This window comes from Rhinolophus hipposideros (assembly GCF_964194185.1).
Source record: "Rhinolophus hipposideros genome assembly, chromosome: 5".
NCBI classification, from domain to species: domain Eukaryota; kingdom Metazoa; phylum Chordata; class Mammalia; order Chiroptera; family Rhinolophidae; genus Rhinolophus; species Rhinolophus hipposideros.
In genome coordinates, this window is record NC_138051.1 from 6,940,356 (window position 1) to 6,960,181 (window position 19,826).

The window sequence follows — 19,826 nt, forward strand, 5'->3', positions numbered from 1 at the left end:
AATATTAAATATAGATTGTCGTCTTAAAGTTCTTTTTGACACATTTAATTTGTAGAAAGTGTTTGATGCTTGATGGTTTATGATTTGACACTTAATTCTCATTTTAAGTGAGTATTCCTAAATAGTAATGCTGAATTAATCTGCAGTATTGGACTTTTAATTCTGTACTCTATTAACAAAATAGCTTAAATCTTCCAGAGTCATTGTAGATCAAATTTTTTTTTTAAATTTATTAGTTTCAGGTGTACAAGACAAGGTAATACTTAGATGTTCATCATAGATCAGATTTTTTAAAGCTTAATTTTTAGGTGCTAAAGTTTGCAACCTTTTTTTTTCACATTTAGAAACAGTATTTAAGCCCTGTGGTGTAAGGCCTCTTATTTATTTTTGTAACCACCTCACGGTGGCTAAAACCTCAGTGTGGGTATCAGAAATCAGTAATCAATGTCAGAGCTAATCTGATATGTCCGCTGGTATCAACCAGGAAAGAAGGCAACAGAGATCAGGTTACATGGTGTCCAGGGCTTGGCCTCTGTCTTCTCCAGCAGTGCTCATTGTGAACTGAGCCACTCATGGAACAGTATGGGTTTTGTTCTTTGAGTTTCAGATCCCAGATGACCTGTGTACAGCAACAATGGCTGCTCGTTTTTCCAATTAGGAACTATGGACTTTGCTCTGCTCTCGCTGAGCATTTACACCTGCATTCATCTATTTGCTCTTGTTTGTTCATTCATTGCTATCACATACTTAGAATGAAACAGGAAGTCCTCATCATGGCTTACAAGACTCCTGGCTTCTTTTCCAGCTGCCTTTATTACAACTCTGCCTTGTCTGGCCTCCTGACTGCTCTTCATACATGTCAAACACCCATAGTCCTCAGGACCTTTGCACTTGCTGGGATGCCTCACCTGCTCCATGTGTCTCTCACCTTCCAGCAATCTAGCCTAGGCTCGCTCACATGGTACCTCAGCAAGTTTCTAGGAGAGGAAACACACAGGTCTCTCAGGGCCTAGGCTGGGAACTGGCACCTGGTTACATCTGCCACATTATAGTGGCCAAGGCAGATCATGGGACAGGTCCAGATTCAAGGGGTTGGAAAGTGGACTCTACTTCTTGGTGGGAGAAATTTCACCATCACAGAGCAGAAAGGTGTGAATAGAGGGAGGGAGAGGAATTGTGACCATTTTTGTATCTTGGTGGGAGAAATTTCACTGTCACAGAGCAAAGAAGTGTGGATACAGGGAGGGAGAGGAATTGTGACCATTTTTGTAATCTACCATATTAACATTGTTCTCCTATAAGGAGGCCTATGAGAACTCTCCCAGGAGTTTTTATATGCATTCTAATCCCTTTAAGATTTTGAACTGATTAAACAATAAATAAATAAATAAATAATTTTAACTTAAAAACAGGATTTAAAGTATCATTTCTTACTTGTTTTTAAGGGGACATTTATGTACATGCTGATCTTCATGGAGCTACTAGCTGTGTAATTAAAAATCCAACAGGTAATGTACTTTTCTAGTATTCGGAACTTTAATTCCTTTTTTAAAAATATTTCAGTGTAAGACAAAGATTGTCAATAGAGATAAAGAAGAACACTGTAATGATAAAAGGGTGAATCCATCAATAAGGTAAAACAGTTATAAACACATGTACCCAACAACAGAGCCCTAGAGTACATGAAGCAAAATCTGACAGAATTGAAGGGAGAAATAGGTAATTCAACAATAATAGTTAAGACTTCAATACCTAACTTTCAGTCATGGATAGAATAACTAGATATAAGATCAATAAGGAAACAGAAGATTTGAAGAACACTGTAAGTTAACTAGATCTAACACATCTCTAGTACGTTCCACCTAACAACAGTAGATTCTCATTCATTCTTCTCAAATGTACATGGAATATTCTCCAGGATAGATAGACCATATGATAGTCTATAAATCACGTCTCAGTAAACTTAAAACTGTTGAAATCACACAAAGTAAGTTTCTGACCATGAGGGAAGTTAGAAACCACTAATAGGAGAACATTTGGAAACTTCACAAATATATGGAAATTAAACAATACTCATAAATAATGGGTCAAAGGGGAAATCACAGGGGGTGTTAGAAAATACTTTGAGATGAACGAAATGAAAACAATGTGTCAACTTATGAGAAGCAGCATAAGCAGTGCTTAAAGAGAAATTTATGGCAGTAATGCCTATAATAAAAAAGAGGTAAAATCTCAAGTCAATAACACAGTTGTGCACATGAAGATCTAGAAAAAGAAAAGCTAATAACCCTTAGTAAGGAAAGGAAGAAAATAATAAAGTGGAAATAAAAGAAACAATAGAAAAACAATAGAGAAAAATGAGCAGAAACAAAGTTCGTTCTTTGAAAAGATCCACAAAATTGACAAACCTGTAGCTAGACTGACCAAAAAAATAAGAGAAGATTCAAATTCCTAAAATCAGGAACAAAAGAGGGGACATTTCTATCAAATTCATAGAAATCAAAAGGATTACGAGGGAACTATGTACAGTTGTATAGCAACAAATTAGAGAACTAGAGGAAATGGGCAAATTCCTAGAAAAACACAAACTAACAAAATGACCCAAGGTGAAATAGAAAATCAAAACAAACCAGTAACAAGTAGACACTGAATTAGTAATAAGAAAAGCCTACAAACAAGAGAAATCTCAGGCCCATATGGCTTCCCTGGTTAAGTCTACCAAACTTAAAGAAGATTGATTACCAATTGTTCACAAACTCTTCTAGGAGAAATAGGAATGCTTTCTATCTCTTCTGTAAGGCTGTTTTACCCTGTCAAACTAGACAAAAACATCACAAGAAAAGGAAGCTATAGACTAATATCACTTATGTTGTATTTCTAAATACTAGCAATCAGCAATACTAAAAGGAAGTTAAAACCACCCACTTTTAATAGCATTAAAAAGAATAAAATACTTAGTAAATTTACTAAAGAAATACAAGACATGCACCTCAAACTACAAAAAAAATCATTGAAAGAAGTTAAAGAAGACCTACATAATTGGAAAGAAGTGTTTATGGATTGGAAGTGTTAATATTGTTCTAATGGCACTTTTTCCCATATTAATCTACAAATTCAGTGCGATCCCTCTCAGAATTCCAGTTGCCTTTTTTTTGCAGATGGACAAGCTGATCCTAAAATTCATGTGGAAATGCAAAGGACCCAGATTAGCCAAATCATTCTTGAAAATGAAGAATAAAATTGGAGTACTCACACTTCCTGATTCAAAACCTACAAAGCAACAGTAATCAAAGGAGTGTGGTATTGGCATGAGGAGGGACAGATAAATCAATGAAGAGACTTAAGATTCCTTGTTTATGGTCAGTTGATTTTCAACAATGGAGAGACAGAATGGTCTTGGGATCACTAATATCTATGGGCAAAAGAGTGAATTTAGATCCCCTTCTACATACCATTTATAAAAATTAAGTGCATCAAAGACCTAAACTTAAGAGCTAAAACTATAAAACGGTTAGAAGAAAATAAGGCCTAACTCTTTATAATCTTGCATTAGGAAGTTACTGCTTAGATGACATGAAAAGCATAAGCAACCAAAGAAAAAACACATGAAATGGACTTAATCAAAATCACAAAACCTTAATTCAAAGGACACTATCAAGAAAGTAAAAGAGACAACTCACAGAATAGGAGAAAATATTTGCAAATCATTTATCTGGTAAAGGACCAGCATCCAAAGAACCCTTTAAGATTCAACAATAGACAGAAAAACCAACTTAAAAATGAGCAATAGATTCAAATAGACATTTCTCCAAAGATATATAAATGGCTAACAAGCACATAAGGTACTCGGCATCATTCATCATTAGGGAAATACAAATCAAAACCATAATGAGATACCACTTCACACTCCCTAGAATGGTTACAATGGGAAAATGAAAAGCATGATTGCAATACAAAAACAGACAATAACAAGTGTTGGTGAGGATGTGGAGAGATTGAAACTGTTACACACTGCTGGGGGGAGTGGAAAATGATGCAGATGCTATAGAAAATAATTCAGCAGTTCCCCAAAAAGTTAAACATAGAATTTACCAATTGCACTTCAAGGTATATAACCAAGATAACTGAAAACATGTCCACACAGAATTGTTTGCAAATATTCATAGCAGCATTATAATAGCCAAGAAATGGAAACAACCCATATGTCCATCAATGGTTGAGTAGATAAAATGTGGCATATCCATAGTGGAATATTATTCAGATTTAAAAAGAAACAAAGTGCTGAAACATGCTCTGACGTGGATGAACCTTGAAAACATGCTAAGTGAAAGAACCAGACATATGAATCCATTTAGAGTTGAGGTTAGGGGTGCCGGACCACCCCACCACTGTGCAGTTGAAAATCAGTGTATAACTTTTGATTTTCCAAAAGCTTAAGTGCTAATGGCCTACTGTTGACCTGTAACATAAACCACAGATTAACACCTATTTTATTTGCTATATGTATTTGTATATATACTGTATCCTTACAATAAAACATGCCAGAGGAAAAATGTTATTAAAATCATCAAGAAGAGAAAATACACATACAGTATTTATTGAAAAAAAACTGTATATAAGTGGACCCATGTTCAAAAGTCAGCTGTATATGAAATTCCAAAATCAGCAAATCTGTAGAGACAAAGTAGATTAGTGATTACCAGGGGCAGGAAAAATGGAGAGTGACTTATTTTAATGGATATAGGATTTCTTTTGGGGATGATGAAAATGTTATGGAATTGATGGTAATGCTTGTATGGCTTTATGAATATACTAAAACCCACTGAATTAAAGGGTGAATTTTATGGGATATGAATTATAATCCAACTTAAAAATATCTGAAATGAACTAGAGCATGTATTAATATGCTCTTCATTTTGATTATTTAAGCTATCTATAGTAATTCTGGAAGTCTTTAAACTTTAAATAGATTTTTAAAAATTTTCCTTTTGCAAATGAAGTTACAATTATTGATATAAGTGGGATATTTCTTTTCTAACTTGTTTTATTTACTTAGGCCATTTAAAAGCCTCTGTGTAAATACATGTTTAATGATATATTCAAAATGGTGGCGTGAGGTGAGCCTCTGTAAAGCTTCCCTGGAATTTATAAATAATCGAACAACAATAACTTCACAAAGGACTCCTTGCACAGCAGAGAGACAAGATGAAGAGGCCCACTACTGAATTCACCTAAAGGTGGGCGAATCACCTGAGCAGGGAAGGAGAGAAGGGAGAAGTGCGAGACGGAGCCCGCGGGCGCAGGACGCAGACCTAGCTCAGTGCTCCGAGCTCGCTGCATCCCGGAAGCACTGCAGCTGCTGGAGAGGGAAGAACTCGGACTGCTAGGGCTCTGCTTATGGCCCACATGGCTGAGTGGGCAGCATATAACACTGCTGAACCCAACACTCATGGCAGGGACCTCGAAGAAATGACTGAGGGAAGAAGGCTGAAAATGGTGGTTTAAGCCCTCACTGCCGAGCAGAGAACGAAAGCCTTAGGCACTGAGAATAGCCGCCCCCACCTTACCCTCCCAGAGCTCACCCGCCCCTACCTGCCCAGTTCTAGAAGCAGAACAGTAGCAGTGTCAGATCAAAAGAACAGAATATTTGCTGTTCTGAGAACTGTGGACCGCAGACACAGATTCGCAGCCCAACTAGTTCCGGCAAGAGGAGGGAGCTGTGGAAGCAAGACCGGCTGTGGTGGTGGTCGCCGCCATTGCTCTGGGCCACTTCTCACAACTCACCCCACCCCTGGCCCCACTTAACTGGGCAGATCCCTGCAGGAGTAAGCAGAACTGCTGAAACATACAGGCTTTGAATCTGGTGCAGGAAGGGCTTTGGAACTTCAAAAGCTGTCCACATACCCACACGGACACTGCGCCCTGTGACCCAGGCGAACTATTAACAGAGGAGAACCCCATCTCCCAGAGAATCCCCCCATTGTGTGAGAAGCTGGAATAGTGCAGAAAACACATCGCACTACCGTGTGAGAGAGGAAAAAAAAAGGTCTGCAGTTGGAGAGAAAATAAAACATTCTACCAACAAGTACTGGAAAACAAAAGAAAGACCTCTTCCTGTCAACCTGTTGCAGAAGCCACTCCTGTAGATGTCTAGAAAGAGAAATAATAAATACCAGAAGGAGAAGAAAGAGAGAAGGGAACAGAGAATATATTCAAACAAACTGTTGACAGAACTGGATCCTCGAATCCAGTTAAACAAATAGAACACCTAATTACCTCAATCCCAACAGGCCTTCTCCAAAGCACGTTGTATTGAAGCTGTCTGAAATCAACGACAAAAAAAGAATCCTCAAGGCAGCCAGGGAAAAGAAGAGGGTAACCTACAGAGGAAAGCCCATTAGATTATCACCAGATTTTTCAGCAGAAACTCTACAAGCTGGGAAGGAGTAGAGCCAAATATTCCAACTATTGAAAGAGAGAAATTATGAGCCAAGAATAATATATCCAGCAAAGATACCTTTAGATATGAAGGAGGAATCAAGACCTTTCCAGACATACAGAAGCTGAGGGAATTTTCTAATACACGACCTGCACTACAAGAAATACTAAAGGAGGCTATTCGACCACCATCAACAAGGACAATTTGTGGCAACCAAATCATAAAAAGGGGGAGAGTAAAGGCCTGAACCGGAATATGGGAATGGAGAAAGTAAGCGTGCTGAAGAAAGTGGAATACTCTAAATATCAAACTTTCCTTTACATAAACTTAAGGGTAACCACTCAAAAATAATCCAGAACTGAAATATATACTGTAATAAAAGATGAAACAGAGGAAAATATCATGGAATATCACCACACAGAAATAATAGACAACAACAAAAAGGCAAAGAAACAATGGAGACACAGCCTTACCAGAAAACTAAAGATAGAATGACAGGAAATCCTCACATACCAATAATCACCCTAAATGTAAATGGACTGAACTCACCAAAAAAAAGGCACAGATTAGCAGATTGGATCAAAATACTAAACCCAACCATATGCTGTTTCCAAGAAACACATCTCAACTACAAGGACAAGCATGGACTGATAGTGAAAGGGTGGAAATTGACATTCCAAGCAAATGGTACCCAGAGAAAATCATGTGTAGCCATAATGATATCAGATGAAACAGACTTCAGGGTGAAAAAGATAACAAGAGACAAAGATGGACATTTCATAGTGGTAAAAGGGACTATACAAGAAGAAGACATAACAGTCATCAATATTTATGCCCCCAATCAGGGAGCACCGAAATATACCAAGCAACTACTAACCGAACTAAAGGGAGAAATCGACCTAAACACAATTATACTAGGGGACTTAAATACATCATTGACAGCTATGGATAGATCATCCAAACAGAAAATAAATAACGAATTAACAGCCCTAAATGACACATTAGATGAAATGGACATCATGGACATATATAGAGCACTTCATCCTAAAACATCAGACTATACATTTTTTTCTAGTGTACATGGAAGATTCTCAAGGATAGACCATATATTGGGACATAAAATCAGCCTCAGCAAATTTAAGGAGATCGAAATCATACCAAGCATATTCTCTGATCACAAGGCTTTGAAATTGGATATCAACTGCAAAAAGAAAGCAGGAAAAAACACAAATACATGGAGATTAAACAACATGCTTTTAAAGAACTACTGTGTCAAAGAAGAAATTAGAGATCAAAAGATACATAGAAACAACTGACAATGAAAATACATCCTACCAAAATTTTTGGGATGCAGCGAAAGCAGTTTTGAGAGGGAAATTTATATCATTACAGGCCTATCTCAAGAAACAAGAAAAATTCCAAATAAATAACCTCATGTTACACCTTAAAGAACTAGAAAAAGAAGAACAAGTGAAACCCAAGTTCAGCAGAAGAAGGGAAATAACAAAAATCAGAGCAGAACTAAATGAAATAGAGAACAAAAAGACAATAGAAAAAATTAATGTGACGAAGAGCTGGTTCTTTGAAAAGATTAACAAAATTGACAAACCTTTGGCTAGACTCACTAAGATAAGGAGAGAGAAGACACTAATTAACAAAATCAGAAATGAAAAAGGGGAAGTTATCACGGACACCACAGAAATACAAAGGATCATGCAAGAATACTATGAAGGACTATATGCCACCAAATTCAATAACCTAGAAGAAATGGACAAGTTTTTGGAAACATATAGCCTTCCAAGGCTGAGCCATGAAGAACTGGAAAATCTAAAAAGACCGATCACCAGTAACGAAATTGAATCAGTCATCCAAAACCTTCCCAAAAGCAAAAGTCCAGGACAGATGGCTTCTCTAGTGAATTCTACCAAAACTTCAAAGAGAATTTAACACCAATCCTACTCAAATTCTTCCAAAAAATTGAAGAGACGGTACTCCCTAACTAACTTTATGAGGCCAACATTACCCTTATACCAAAACCTGGTAAGGACAACACAAAAAAAAGAAAATTACAAACCAATATCTTTGATGAATACAGGTGCAAAAATCCTCAACACAATTCTAGCAAATCGAATAAAACAATGCATTAAAAAGATTATTCATCCCGACCAACTGGGGTTCATCCCCGGAGCACAAGGATGGTTTAACATCCGCAAAGACATCAATGTGATACATCACATAAACAAAGGACAAAAATCATATGATTATATCAGTTGATGCAGAAAAAGCTTTTGACATCACTACATCAAAGAAATGCAAATAAAAACCACAATGAGATATCACCTCATCCCAGTCAGAACGGCTATCATCAACAAGACAAATAATAACAAGTGTTGGAGAGGCTGTGGAGAATAAGGAAGCCTCATACACTGTTGGTGGGAATGCAGACTGGTGCAGCTGTTATGGAAGGCAGTGTGGAGGTTCCTCAAAAAATTACGAATAGAATTACCATATGACCCAGCAATCCATCTCCTGGGTATCTACCCAAAAAATCTGAAAACATTTATCCATAAAGACACACGTGCTCCAATGTTCGTTGCAGCTTTGTTTACAGTGGGCAAGACATGGAAACAACCAAAATGTCCTTCGATAAATGAATGGATAAAGAAGTTGTGGTATTCATACACAATGGAATACTATTCGGCGTTAAGGAAAGATGATATAGGAACATTTGTGACAACATGGATGGATCTTGAGAGTATAATGCTAAGTGAAATAAGTCAGACAGAAAAAGCAGAGAACCCTATGATTTCACTGATATGTGGTATATAAACCAAAAACAACAAAAGAACAAGACAAACAAATGAGAAACAAACACTCATAGACCCAGACAATAGTTTAGTGGTTACCAGAGGGTAAGGGTGTGGTGGGGGTTGGGAGATGAGGGTAAGGGGAATCAAATATATGGTGATGAAAGGAGAACTGACTCTGGGTGGTGAACACACAATGGGATTTATAGATTGTGTAATACAGAATTGTACACTTGAAATCTATGTAATTTTACTAACAATTGTCACCCCAAAAAATTTTTAAAAAATACATGTTTAATAAATGCAGTAACTTTTTGTAATACTGAAATAAAAATGTAGTATGTATGTAAGATACAGGAAGATGGAACCTGTCAGGCTGTGGTTTTCCTATCTTGCTCTATAGAAAGGCTGTGCATGGGTACTGAAGCATTGTAGCGTTGTTGTTCCAGGAGAACCCATTCCCCCTCGGACCTTGACTGAAGCTGGCACAATGGCACTTTGCTACAGTGCTGCCTGGGATTCCCGAATTATCACTAGTGCCTGGTGGGTGTACCATCATCAGGTAATAAGGGCGGTGGTCCTTCTTCTTAATTTATCAAGAGCTACTGTGTACCAAATTGTGAGGGTATAGAATAGAAGTGAACAAGGCTAAGTTCCTACCTTGATGAAGCTGACAGTTTGGAGGTGAAGGAAAAATATATACATAATGTCAGGGAGCAATTGCTATAAAGATTTTTTTAAAGTAGAGTAAGAGAATGATAGGGGCCACCATTTTGAATAAAGTGTGGGGGAAGGCCTTTCTGTGAAGGTAAGATTTGAGCAGAAGAGATCTAAATGAAGAGAGAACGATCTCTTCATTTATGCAATTATACGGGATAACGAGTGCCCCAAGTATGACTGGCATACTGACCTAAACGGTCTTTCTCCTATTGGTCTCTGGAATTTCCTGAATTCTCATTGGCCCTTCTAGAAAAGTAGGTATATCCAGTGGTTTTGTATTCACTTGGTGTTAGTAATTGCCCTCCTTTGTGGTTGATGTTATTTTATTTGATGCTGTTTTATTCCATATTTGACTTCACACTGTTATTGATACCACGTTTTCAAGAATTATAATGAAATTTGACTCTGGGTGGTGAGCACGCAATGCAGTATATAGATGACGTATTAGAGAATTGTACACCTGAAGCCTACAAAATTTTATTCACCAATGTCACCCCAATAAACTTAATAAAGAAAAAAAAGAAATAGAGATGGTAGGTTGTGCACACATTAGAAATGAGGAGTTACATTGCAGATAAGTTTAACTCTGTAAGAAAATATTTGTGAGCAATTTAACTTAAACTGTTAAAAGGAACAACTTGCCCAAAGTTGCAAAGGGCATAAACGTTGCTGTATGAGATTGTTATATTTTTCTATGAAGTACGTATACCCATCTATGTGTACAAGAGAGGAATATAAATTAAAACATTTAAGCTAAAAATGAATTATAATAAATGATATATTTTTACAAGGTCTTAATGCTATACAGCAAGGTAAAAAGAGTTCAGTACCATTATCCTTCTTTAGATTTTGTTTCATTTTATGTTTACATGTATTATTTTCCCCTATGCTATAATACTGTGTTTTTAGGAAATTAATATCACTTCTAAGATTAGATTTTTTACCTCTGTCTTGTTACAAAAGTGGCTTTAATTCTTTTACGAATATGTTTTGGGGGTTTCACAGATGTATAAAATTTTTTCAAAGTGTAGAAGTATCTTGCTAACTTCCTATTTTGACAAATTAGAATATATTTTTTTAAATCTACTATCCTCTTTATTTCCTAAAATGAAAGATTATTTTATTATTAAAAAAAGACTATCTCAGAAAAGTTTTATTTAATAAATATACTTTCAGTAAGTATAGTTTTATGATAAGCTTATTAAACTATTTTATTTTTCTCATATATCACACTAGAGGAAACATGTGGATCAGTCCTGGCCCTAGTTTAAGGCATTTGAAAATTATCAATGTAGTGTATCTATCCTCTATTACTTATTTTCTTTATAACTGCCAAAGGTGTATCTGTCAGTGAAGAAAGATATCTACCCCTTCAACGTTAAGAATTTTTGCTGAATTAATAAGCTTTTCAGGGCATAGTGCTGTTTACTTGAATATGACTTTACTTTCTCTAGTGAAAATAAAATAAATAAATATATATATTTCTTAAGCCAAGAGTATAATATATTATTGTGTCCCTCAGGTGTCTAAAACAGCACCAACTGGAGAATATTTGACAACAGGAAGCTTCATGATAAGAGGTAATGACTTGTCAGTGGATTATGGAGACGGGTTTGAGGACCATCTATTAATATTCTCAGAACAGACACTAATTATGTTGATTCATATATAAAGTCGCTTAGGAAATGAGGAAAATTTTGTCTTATTTGTCATGACAAATTTAGCATTTGTCATGTTATCTCCACATGTATTTTTATTGATGAGAATGTACTTTTATATAGTTTAAAGGTATAAGGGTAAGAAAGTATAGCACGACCTTTTTTGTAAAAATGTATTATTCAGGGTCTGACTAACCCAAAGGATGAGAGCAAGTAATCATGTATATTTTTTCTTTCTTAATTCCTGTTTCTTACATAATGCTGAATTCTGTAAATAGGAAATGTTCCTTCATGACAAAAACAACAAAACAAATGTGACCGTTGATGTGATATCTTGTAAGAATAAAATGAAGAAAACAGATTTTTAAAACATCTATGTACATTATCTTTTTTAGGAAAAAAGAATTTCCTCCCTCCCTCATATCTAATGATGGGGTTTAGCTTCCTGTTTAAGGTACTCTTCATCTTCTTCGTGTTTTTTTTTGTTGTTATTTTTTTTGACTTTCATTAGTCTGGCCTGAAGTTCCGTCAATGAAAAAGAACTATTTCCACAGGTAGATGAGTCTTGTGTTTGGAGACATCGGAGTGAACGAAAAGTCAGAGTGCAGGATGAAGATACGGAAACACTGGCGAGTCGCACAAGTGAGCTCATATCAGAAGAAATGGAACAACTAGGTAGTGTATGGGTTTTCATAAAGCAGCTTATCATGTGTTCTGTTGTCTAATTCTGCTTCTAAATTCCTACCTAGGAGATTACGTCTCCTTCGGGATAATTGAAATTTCCAGAAAAAAACTTGATACCAGTTTTACTGAACTTTGTTTTTGGAAATGTTAAATATACTTATAATTCTAGTGAATTATAAAAGTAATTGGATCCATATCTAATATAGTTGAGTATATGGTTATGTAGTAAAACTTCAGTATTTAATGGGTAATATACAAATGTGTTTAACAGATAGACTCAGGTACATATGAATGAGCATTTACTTTGGGTTTAGGAATTAGAAGCGATACAAAGATGAATTTCTAACAAGTACAATTTCCTTTATGGGAATTTAGCTTGATTTAACAATATGTTTGCTTCCAATAGAGAGCAACTATGGTTACTGAAATAAATTTACCTACCCACCTGAAGGAACTAGGGAAAATATGCCCTGTAAATTATTCTTTCTGCTAGTTCTTTTTTAGGAGTATTATTGCATTGTTTCATTTACAACTACTATTGCACTATAGGATTTCTACTTTTTTGAATTTTCACCATGTTCCTGATAGTGTTTAAAGTGCTTTATTTACATTATTTTTTATTGAATTCTCACAACCATCCTTGTCAGATGAGTGGTGGCAAAATCATTTTATAGGTGAGGCAACTAGACCATATTATAACTACTAGACAGTTCCTTTTGCAAAAGTGTGAATGCCTCCTGCTGTGTGACAATTATATAACACGTATTGTCTCATTTCAATTCTCATGTGCAAATTAGAATAAAAGCAGCAGAATTTATAGAACTACTTCAGTTGTCCTCCTTTTTGGAAATACCTAACAATGACAAGTTCTAGTTTTTATTGTAGAGATGGTTGTGATGTCCAAGAAACGCACTGTAGATTATAGTAAAGGATCTTGGAGGTCATTTATTCCAACCAATTCAGGACACAGAATATTCTTTGTCTGAGTCAGAGTACCCTTGGGGCATGATCAGGCATTCTTCTGGTGATTTTTGGAGACGCAGAGTCAATGAGATATTTTCATTGCTTTCTTGTGGTGGAGATCACTTAGCTTTCTTGTGGTGGTAGCACCCTGACTTTTCTCATGGTAATTCTACAGACGGGGGTGACACTAGCAGTGAAGAGGAGAAAGAGGAATTACACGAAACTCCTGTGGAAGTGGAACTCGTGACTCAGGTTGACCAGGAGGGTGTTACTATTCAGAGTGGTGGAGATGAGCTAAGTGAAGCACTCATTCAGGAGGAAAGCTCTGAAGATGAGGGAGAATCTGAAGAAGTAGTGAAAGATCGGGAACCTGTTGGCGAAATAAAGGATGATGGGGAAGAGACATTAAATTACCCTGATACTACCATTGACTTGTCCCACCTTCAGTCCCAAAGGTAATTTAAAAACCATAATTTTAAGTTTTATTTTGTAAGCTGGGAATGATGAAGAGTTAATCCTTACAAAGGTAATACATACCAAGATTGACCTTAGTACTTTTACCCTTCGTTGTCCTGGGTCTTCCTATCTTTTCACCATTTGATTTTGAGGTAGATCTCTCTAAAGAAATGCCCAGGACCCAGAGTAGAAAGATACAGTAAATAGAAAAGTGGGCAACCTAGGTCAAAACAGAAACGAGTAAATGGTTATAAATGCTAATAATATAAAAAGGCAATTCTACCCCAAAATAAGGTGTTTCAGTCTTTAATGTCTTATTGATCACGAAGTAAACAATACTGTAGTTATAAAAATATTACCATTGGAGTAGTTAAGACTGGCTTAGGAGTCAGACAGACCCAAAATTGAGTCTTAGGGTGTCTCCTTGGGCAAGTTACTTTATGTCTGAGCTTCAGTTTCCTTCTTGGTGAAAGTGTAGATTACAAACATGTAAAGTATCAAGCAGTGTCTGGCACATTGGAAGCATTTATGTCAGCTATTAAAGTATATATTTAAAAAATGTGAGGAAATGAGCGATTTGATTATATTTTTCCTGATTTTACCAAATTTGAAAATGTGTGGGCTTGCTATGTGAAGAGTATGCTATGGGAATGTTTGGGGACTTTGTAAATGGATGCTTTTTACAGGCTGGTGCGCTCCTCTGTTTTCATAGGCCCCTCCAGAAACTGGCTGCAAAAGAGGAATCTTCTAATATGGTGAGCTGTTTTCAAAGTTTTACGAAGAACGTCATGTTCTTCTCAATGAATAGAGTAATTTTCTAATTTTTAATTTTACTTTTGAAAAATTAATGTTAGTAATATTATTGTATTGGTTTGTTTTTTGTTTTTTTGGTTTGTTTTAATTTGAATAGAGTGACAGTAAATTACAGAGCCGGAGACATTTGTCAGCCAAGGAAAGAAGGTAAACATATTTGTGTTATCTAACTGAAAAGCATGTAATTTTTTGTTTTTTTATTGACAATTCAGTTATGACAGATCACTGGGCTTTTCTAAAGTCCTGCCTTATTAAAATTACCAAGATTTAGCAGAAATCTTGTTTAGTTTTTAATATTCAGCTCTGATAGGTTTTTGTGTTTTAGGGTCCTAATCTGTCACTATAACCAGTGAGAGAAGTCAAGTAACACGAGACAGATCTTTTATTACATAAATAGATACAGTAGCGTTTGCAATGTATTAAATAGACTGGTTTGGGGACAACATTGACAGAAATAAATAGGAATACTTGAAATTAACTAGGAAAGTTTTATATGCAAGAGAGAAGACTTGTATTTTTGGTTTTTGTTTTTAAATACAGCAGGACTTGGGAGGCACATAGAAAGGTAGAGTCAGAAGGAAAGGAACACCTGTGATACCTACTGTGGGTGAAAAAGACTTAAACTAGTAAAGCACTCAAGGAAGGGGCCCTAGATTGGATGGAAAATACACCTTTTTGTTTGAGAAAGATGATTATTAAACAATTAGAGAACTCTGAGTACCTGGCCCTGTGCTACATACCACATATACAGCGAGGTTCAACATAAAGTTCGTGACATCAAGAATTTTTTGAGTCCTGGATTCAGGAACTAGCTATAAACCTATAAATATATATGACCCTTACACTACGCAGGTTTTAGGGGTGCTAACCTCCATGCAGTTGAAAATAATGCATGTAACTATAATCTGGTCTCTGCATCCGTGGATTCCTCACTGAGGGTCAAAAATACTGGCCCTGAACAACACCGGTTAAACTGTGCAGGTCCACTTCTACGGGGCCTCCGAGTGCAAGGCTGTCACGTTCAGGGTCAACTTCAGTGTTACCTGGAGGTGATACAGGAGTTGAGGAACAAGAAATTGCTGTGAGTTCAGGGGTCTTAGCAAATGCCATCAGCAGTATACTTTGAAAACATATTAGGACTTAGGTAAATGAAGATAATAAAATCGAGCACAGAAACTCCCAAGGAGAACTAGCGTGAACAAAGCAGGCCAGAATTGGGAAGCAGTATGCATTGTGCTTTGAGAAAATGATAAATAAACAGATTGAGGTGAAAGGAGCAGGAAGTTCATGTTTGTGAACTAGTAGATAAGTTTGGCAAAGTGAATTCGGACCAAAAGTCGAGAACTTAGAATGACAAGCTATAAGTATCCTGAAGGTGATGAGCTCTTTTGAAAGATTTTAAATAGGAATGTGACATAGGTGAGTAATTAAGGAAGATGAATTTGGAAGTTCACGTAGAACAGGTTATGGAGGAAACCACAGAGGAAGTGAGTGGCAAGTGATGAGGACCGGGCCTAGGGCGGCGGCATGTGAAATAGAAGAGATTGCCCGTGAAAAATGCCACAGTAATAGAATTTCCCTTTCCTTCTTAATCTGCTTATTTTTTATCCATTTATTTATTCAGCTAACCAATCAACAAATGTTTTATTGAATACCTAAGCTCCTCCAAGGCCATGGTAATACAAAGACTACAAATCCCAGTGCCTGGTCATCAGGGTTTTGAGGGACTGAATGTGGCTACTGCGTAAGGATAAGTCCAGGGTGACCATGTGAGAGAAAGAATGATGAATCCGTCAGAGCAAAACGTTCAGCTTTTGCCTGTGTCACGATTTGCACTTCTTTGTATACTGTAGCCTAGTGATTATCAAGTTAAGCAAAAGCCACTGCCTTTTATATATTGTACGCGTCCACTTCCCCGTGTCATTTTTGGAGGGCACTAAGAATTTGAAATTGTAAGAATTAGATGTTTGCGTTTCATTTATATTTAGGGAAATGAAGAAGAAAAAGCTTCCAAGTGACTCAGGGGATTTAGAAGTGATAGAGGGAAAGGACAAAGAAGAAGAAAATGCTCTACACATTGAAACTCATCAGAACATAAGCAAAAATGCCCAGGCTGTGCAGCCCATAAAGCGAGGACAAAAGGTAAGAAAACTTACGGGTGAAAAAAATAATATACATAGTCACGGGATGTAAAGTCCAGCGCACGGTCAGTGGTATTGCAGTAGCTATGTACAATGTCAGAGGGGTCGTGGACTTGGGAGGGGAGGCGGTCTGGCGAAGGGTGGAAATGTCTCATCATTATCTTGTCTTGTACACCTGAAACTAATGATAAAAATAAAAAACTTTGGGGTGAATTGTTCAAGTTAGTACTGTATGGTTCACAAATGAAGCTGTGAGGTTCCTCTTAATATTTTAAAAGTTAAGTGAAACAGATGATGTAGGCCAAAAAATAATCCTATGTGACACCCCTTGACTGAAAATTAGTTGGAAAGATAGTGTTGACGGAACATAGAGATCACTGTTCTATGTTCCTTAAGATCATCTTGACGAAAGATCTCATTTTATGTAGAAGAGGAATGGGAGGCCGTGATTTGCCAGAGACACTCGACTAGTCAAGTGGCAGTGCTGCTCTTTATTGGTAATTTAGCTTAGTAGTTTCTTTTTCAGTTAAATGCTATTTTTGGTTAGAGTTCTTATATATTTTATTAAAGGTGGGTGATTGAAGGAAGAAGTAGTGGATATAGAACATACTTTTTAAAATGCTGTAGCAATATGAAAAAGAAGGGCTTGTGAGCTAACCTATCAGTGTACCTTTCTTAAAAAATTCCTTTGAAATCTTAATAAAGATTATCTTTCATGATCTTTCCTCCATCCATAGTGAGCAGAATTTCCTGTGTTTTTTCCCAGTGGATCTTAAATAAATGAAGTATTGTACTACACATATGAACGGGAAAAATACCAGATCTCCCAGTATAATAATGTAAATTCAACATGACTTTAATCAGAATTGAGATTTTAATTAACTTGATAAAGTAATTCTAAAGTTCATTTGAAAGAGTAAATACTAGAGAATAGCTAAGGAAATCTTGAAAAAGAAGATCGAGAGGGGATTTCTCTACTAGGTAGTAAAACCTTTAATGTTAGAATTATTAAAACAGTGTGGCACTGGCGGGAGCCCAGGTGGCTCAGTTGGTTAGAGCGCGAGCTCTCAACAATAAGGTTGCCGGTTCAACTCCCACAACTGAAGATTGAATATGGCAACTGGACTTGGAGCTGAGCTGCGCCCTCCACAACTAGATAGAAGGACAACAACTTGGAGCTGATGGGCCCTGGAGAAACACACTGCTCCCCAATATTTCCCAATAAAAAAAAATTTTTTTTAAACTGTGGTATTAGCATAAGGACAGGCAGATAGAAAAGTGAAACAATAAAATCTAGATACAGGACCACTAATTGTATATTTAAAAACTTAGTATATGACAAAATAATGTTATAGATTGTTAGGAAAGGTATGAAATAATAAAAATTAGTGGCTAGTCATGTTAAAAAGATATAATAATATGCAAGTAAATCCGGTGAAGAAGAGAACCATCAATAAAACTGAAAAATAAATGGCAAATCTGAAAAAAAGGTGATAAAAGAAATGCTTATATAAACAAGGGGAATTTTTTCACTTGTCAAATTAATAGATAATGTGTGTTCATTGTCATTCAGTAAATGTTTGAGTACACACCATGGGAATTCCCAGCAAGAGTTCTAACAGTGCATTTACTCTGACTCAGCAATTCCACTTTTAGGAATTTATCCTAAAAGAAATCAGTGTATGCACTAAGGATATTCATCAGGTTGATATTTATAATAGCAAGAAAACTGAAAATAATCTTTAACGTCCAATGATATAAAAGAACAATAAATAATATGGTGCATTTATATAATGAAATACTCTACTTTTCATTAAAACTTTTATTAAAGTGCATTAAATTTTTATTTTGTGGAGAACTGTCATCTATACCTCATTGAGTCTTCCTATTCCTGAATGTGAACTATAATTATGTAAGAATACTTTATATTCTTCAGTAAAAATGTATCTTCCCCTAGAGTCTTACCCATCTTAGCTATTACTACGTATAATTTTTCTTACTTTTTGTAAATGGTATATTTGGAAAACTTTCACTTTATGGTTATTAGTTGCTGGTATGTGGGAAGACAATTTTCATATTCTAGTGATTAGGCAATGTTACTGAATTTTTATTTTTATTTTCATCTGTAGGCAATCATATTGTCTGCAAATAATGGCTTTTCTTTTCTACTCTTAATATCCGTTATTACGTTTTTTGCACTGGCTGAAACCTCAGCAGTGCTGTGTAGAAGTAATTGTGTTCATCGTTACTTACATTAAGGGGACTGTATCTGAGATTTTTATCATTGTGGGATGTTCCCGGAGGGTTGTTAGTAGATATCCTTTATGAACTTATTTTTAATAGTGATGAGTTAAGTTTTTTTGAATGCTCTTTTTGCATCTGTTATTTTTCTCCCCTAATTAGTTAATGTGGTAAATTGAGAAAAATCTGTTAAATTGGCCTCTGTTAAATGAGAAGCCGTCTGGTTTTGGTATCTAGGTTATACCAGTTTCATAAAGTAAGTTTGGGACTTTTTCTGCTCTCTAGACCTTTGTATGAAATGGAAGTTATTTGTTCCTTGAGATTTGATAGCATTCGCTTATAAAACTGGGCCTGATGTTTAGGGTTTTGATGGTAGGTTTTTAAGTGCTAATTAAATCTTTAGTGATTATAGGTCCATTCGGGTTTCCTGTTTTTTCAACTTGGTTTTCCTCAGTTATATTTTCCAAGAAACTGTTCTTATCAGGTTTTCCATTTGGTTCAATTTATTGGTACTATTGTTCATTATATTCTCAAGATTTTTTTTTGAGGCATAATGTATACCCGTATATAGTGAAACAATGAATTTTTATTCATGCACATATCTGTGGAAGCACCATCCAGATCAAGACACTAGAATGTTTCCAGTCCTCCAGAAGACTCACTCTTGCTTACTGCTTTCTAAATTGTATCCCTCACCAAAAAAATTATTCTTACTTTAATCTCTGTAGATTATTTTGCCTGCTTTTCAACTTTATGTAAAAGCAATCATATGATGCATACCTTTTTGTCTTGCATGTTTCACTCAACATTCTGTGTTGTATGTAACGGTTAATTTGCATAGCATTCCATTGTGTGAGTCTGCCCCAGTTTATGTCTACAGTATTGTTGATAGACATTCTTATGT

General features: G+C 36.0%; 1 protein-coding gene and 1 long non-coding RNA gene across 2 annotated transcripts in view; one reads left to right on the top strand and one right to left on the bottom strand.

Annotated features, from left to right (window-relative positions):
- Nucleotides 1-19,826, top strand: part of NEMF (nuclear export mediator factor) — a 54,194-nt gene that overhangs the window by 28,877 nt on the left and 5,491 nt on the right. Inside the window, exons 18-26 of the mRNA XM_081048060.1 lie at nucleotides 1,446-1,508; nucleotides 9,696-9,808; nucleotides 11,489-11,546; nucleotides 12,020-12,078; nucleotides 12,179-12,299; nucleotides 13,447-13,726; nucleotides 14,440-14,482; nucleotides 14,638-14,687; nucleotides 16,529-16,682. Of these exons, the coding sequence (XP_080904186.1) occupies nucleotides 1,446-1,508; nucleotides 9,696-9,808; nucleotides 11,489-11,546; nucleotides 12,020-12,078; nucleotides 12,179-12,299; nucleotides 13,447-13,726; nucleotides 14,440-14,482; nucleotides 14,638-14,687; nucleotides 16,529-16,682 (941 nt within the window). The remainder of the gene's footprint in view (nucleotides 1-1,445; nucleotides 1,509-9,695; nucleotides 9,809-11,488; nucleotides 11,547-12,019; nucleotides 12,079-12,178; nucleotides 12,300-13,446; nucleotides 13,727-14,439; nucleotides 14,483-14,637; nucleotides 14,688-16,528; nucleotides 16,683-19,826) is intronic.
- LOC308497405 lies at nucleotides 11,992-19,128 on the bottom strand. Its single transcript, XR_013993321.1, has 4 exons — nucleotides 16,697-19,128; nucleotides 15,410-15,583; nucleotides 13,809-13,947; nucleotides 11,992-13,641 (listed from the first exon to the last, which is right to left on the bottom strand). It is a non-coding gene; the product is annotated as an uncharacterized lncRNA (long non-coding RNA).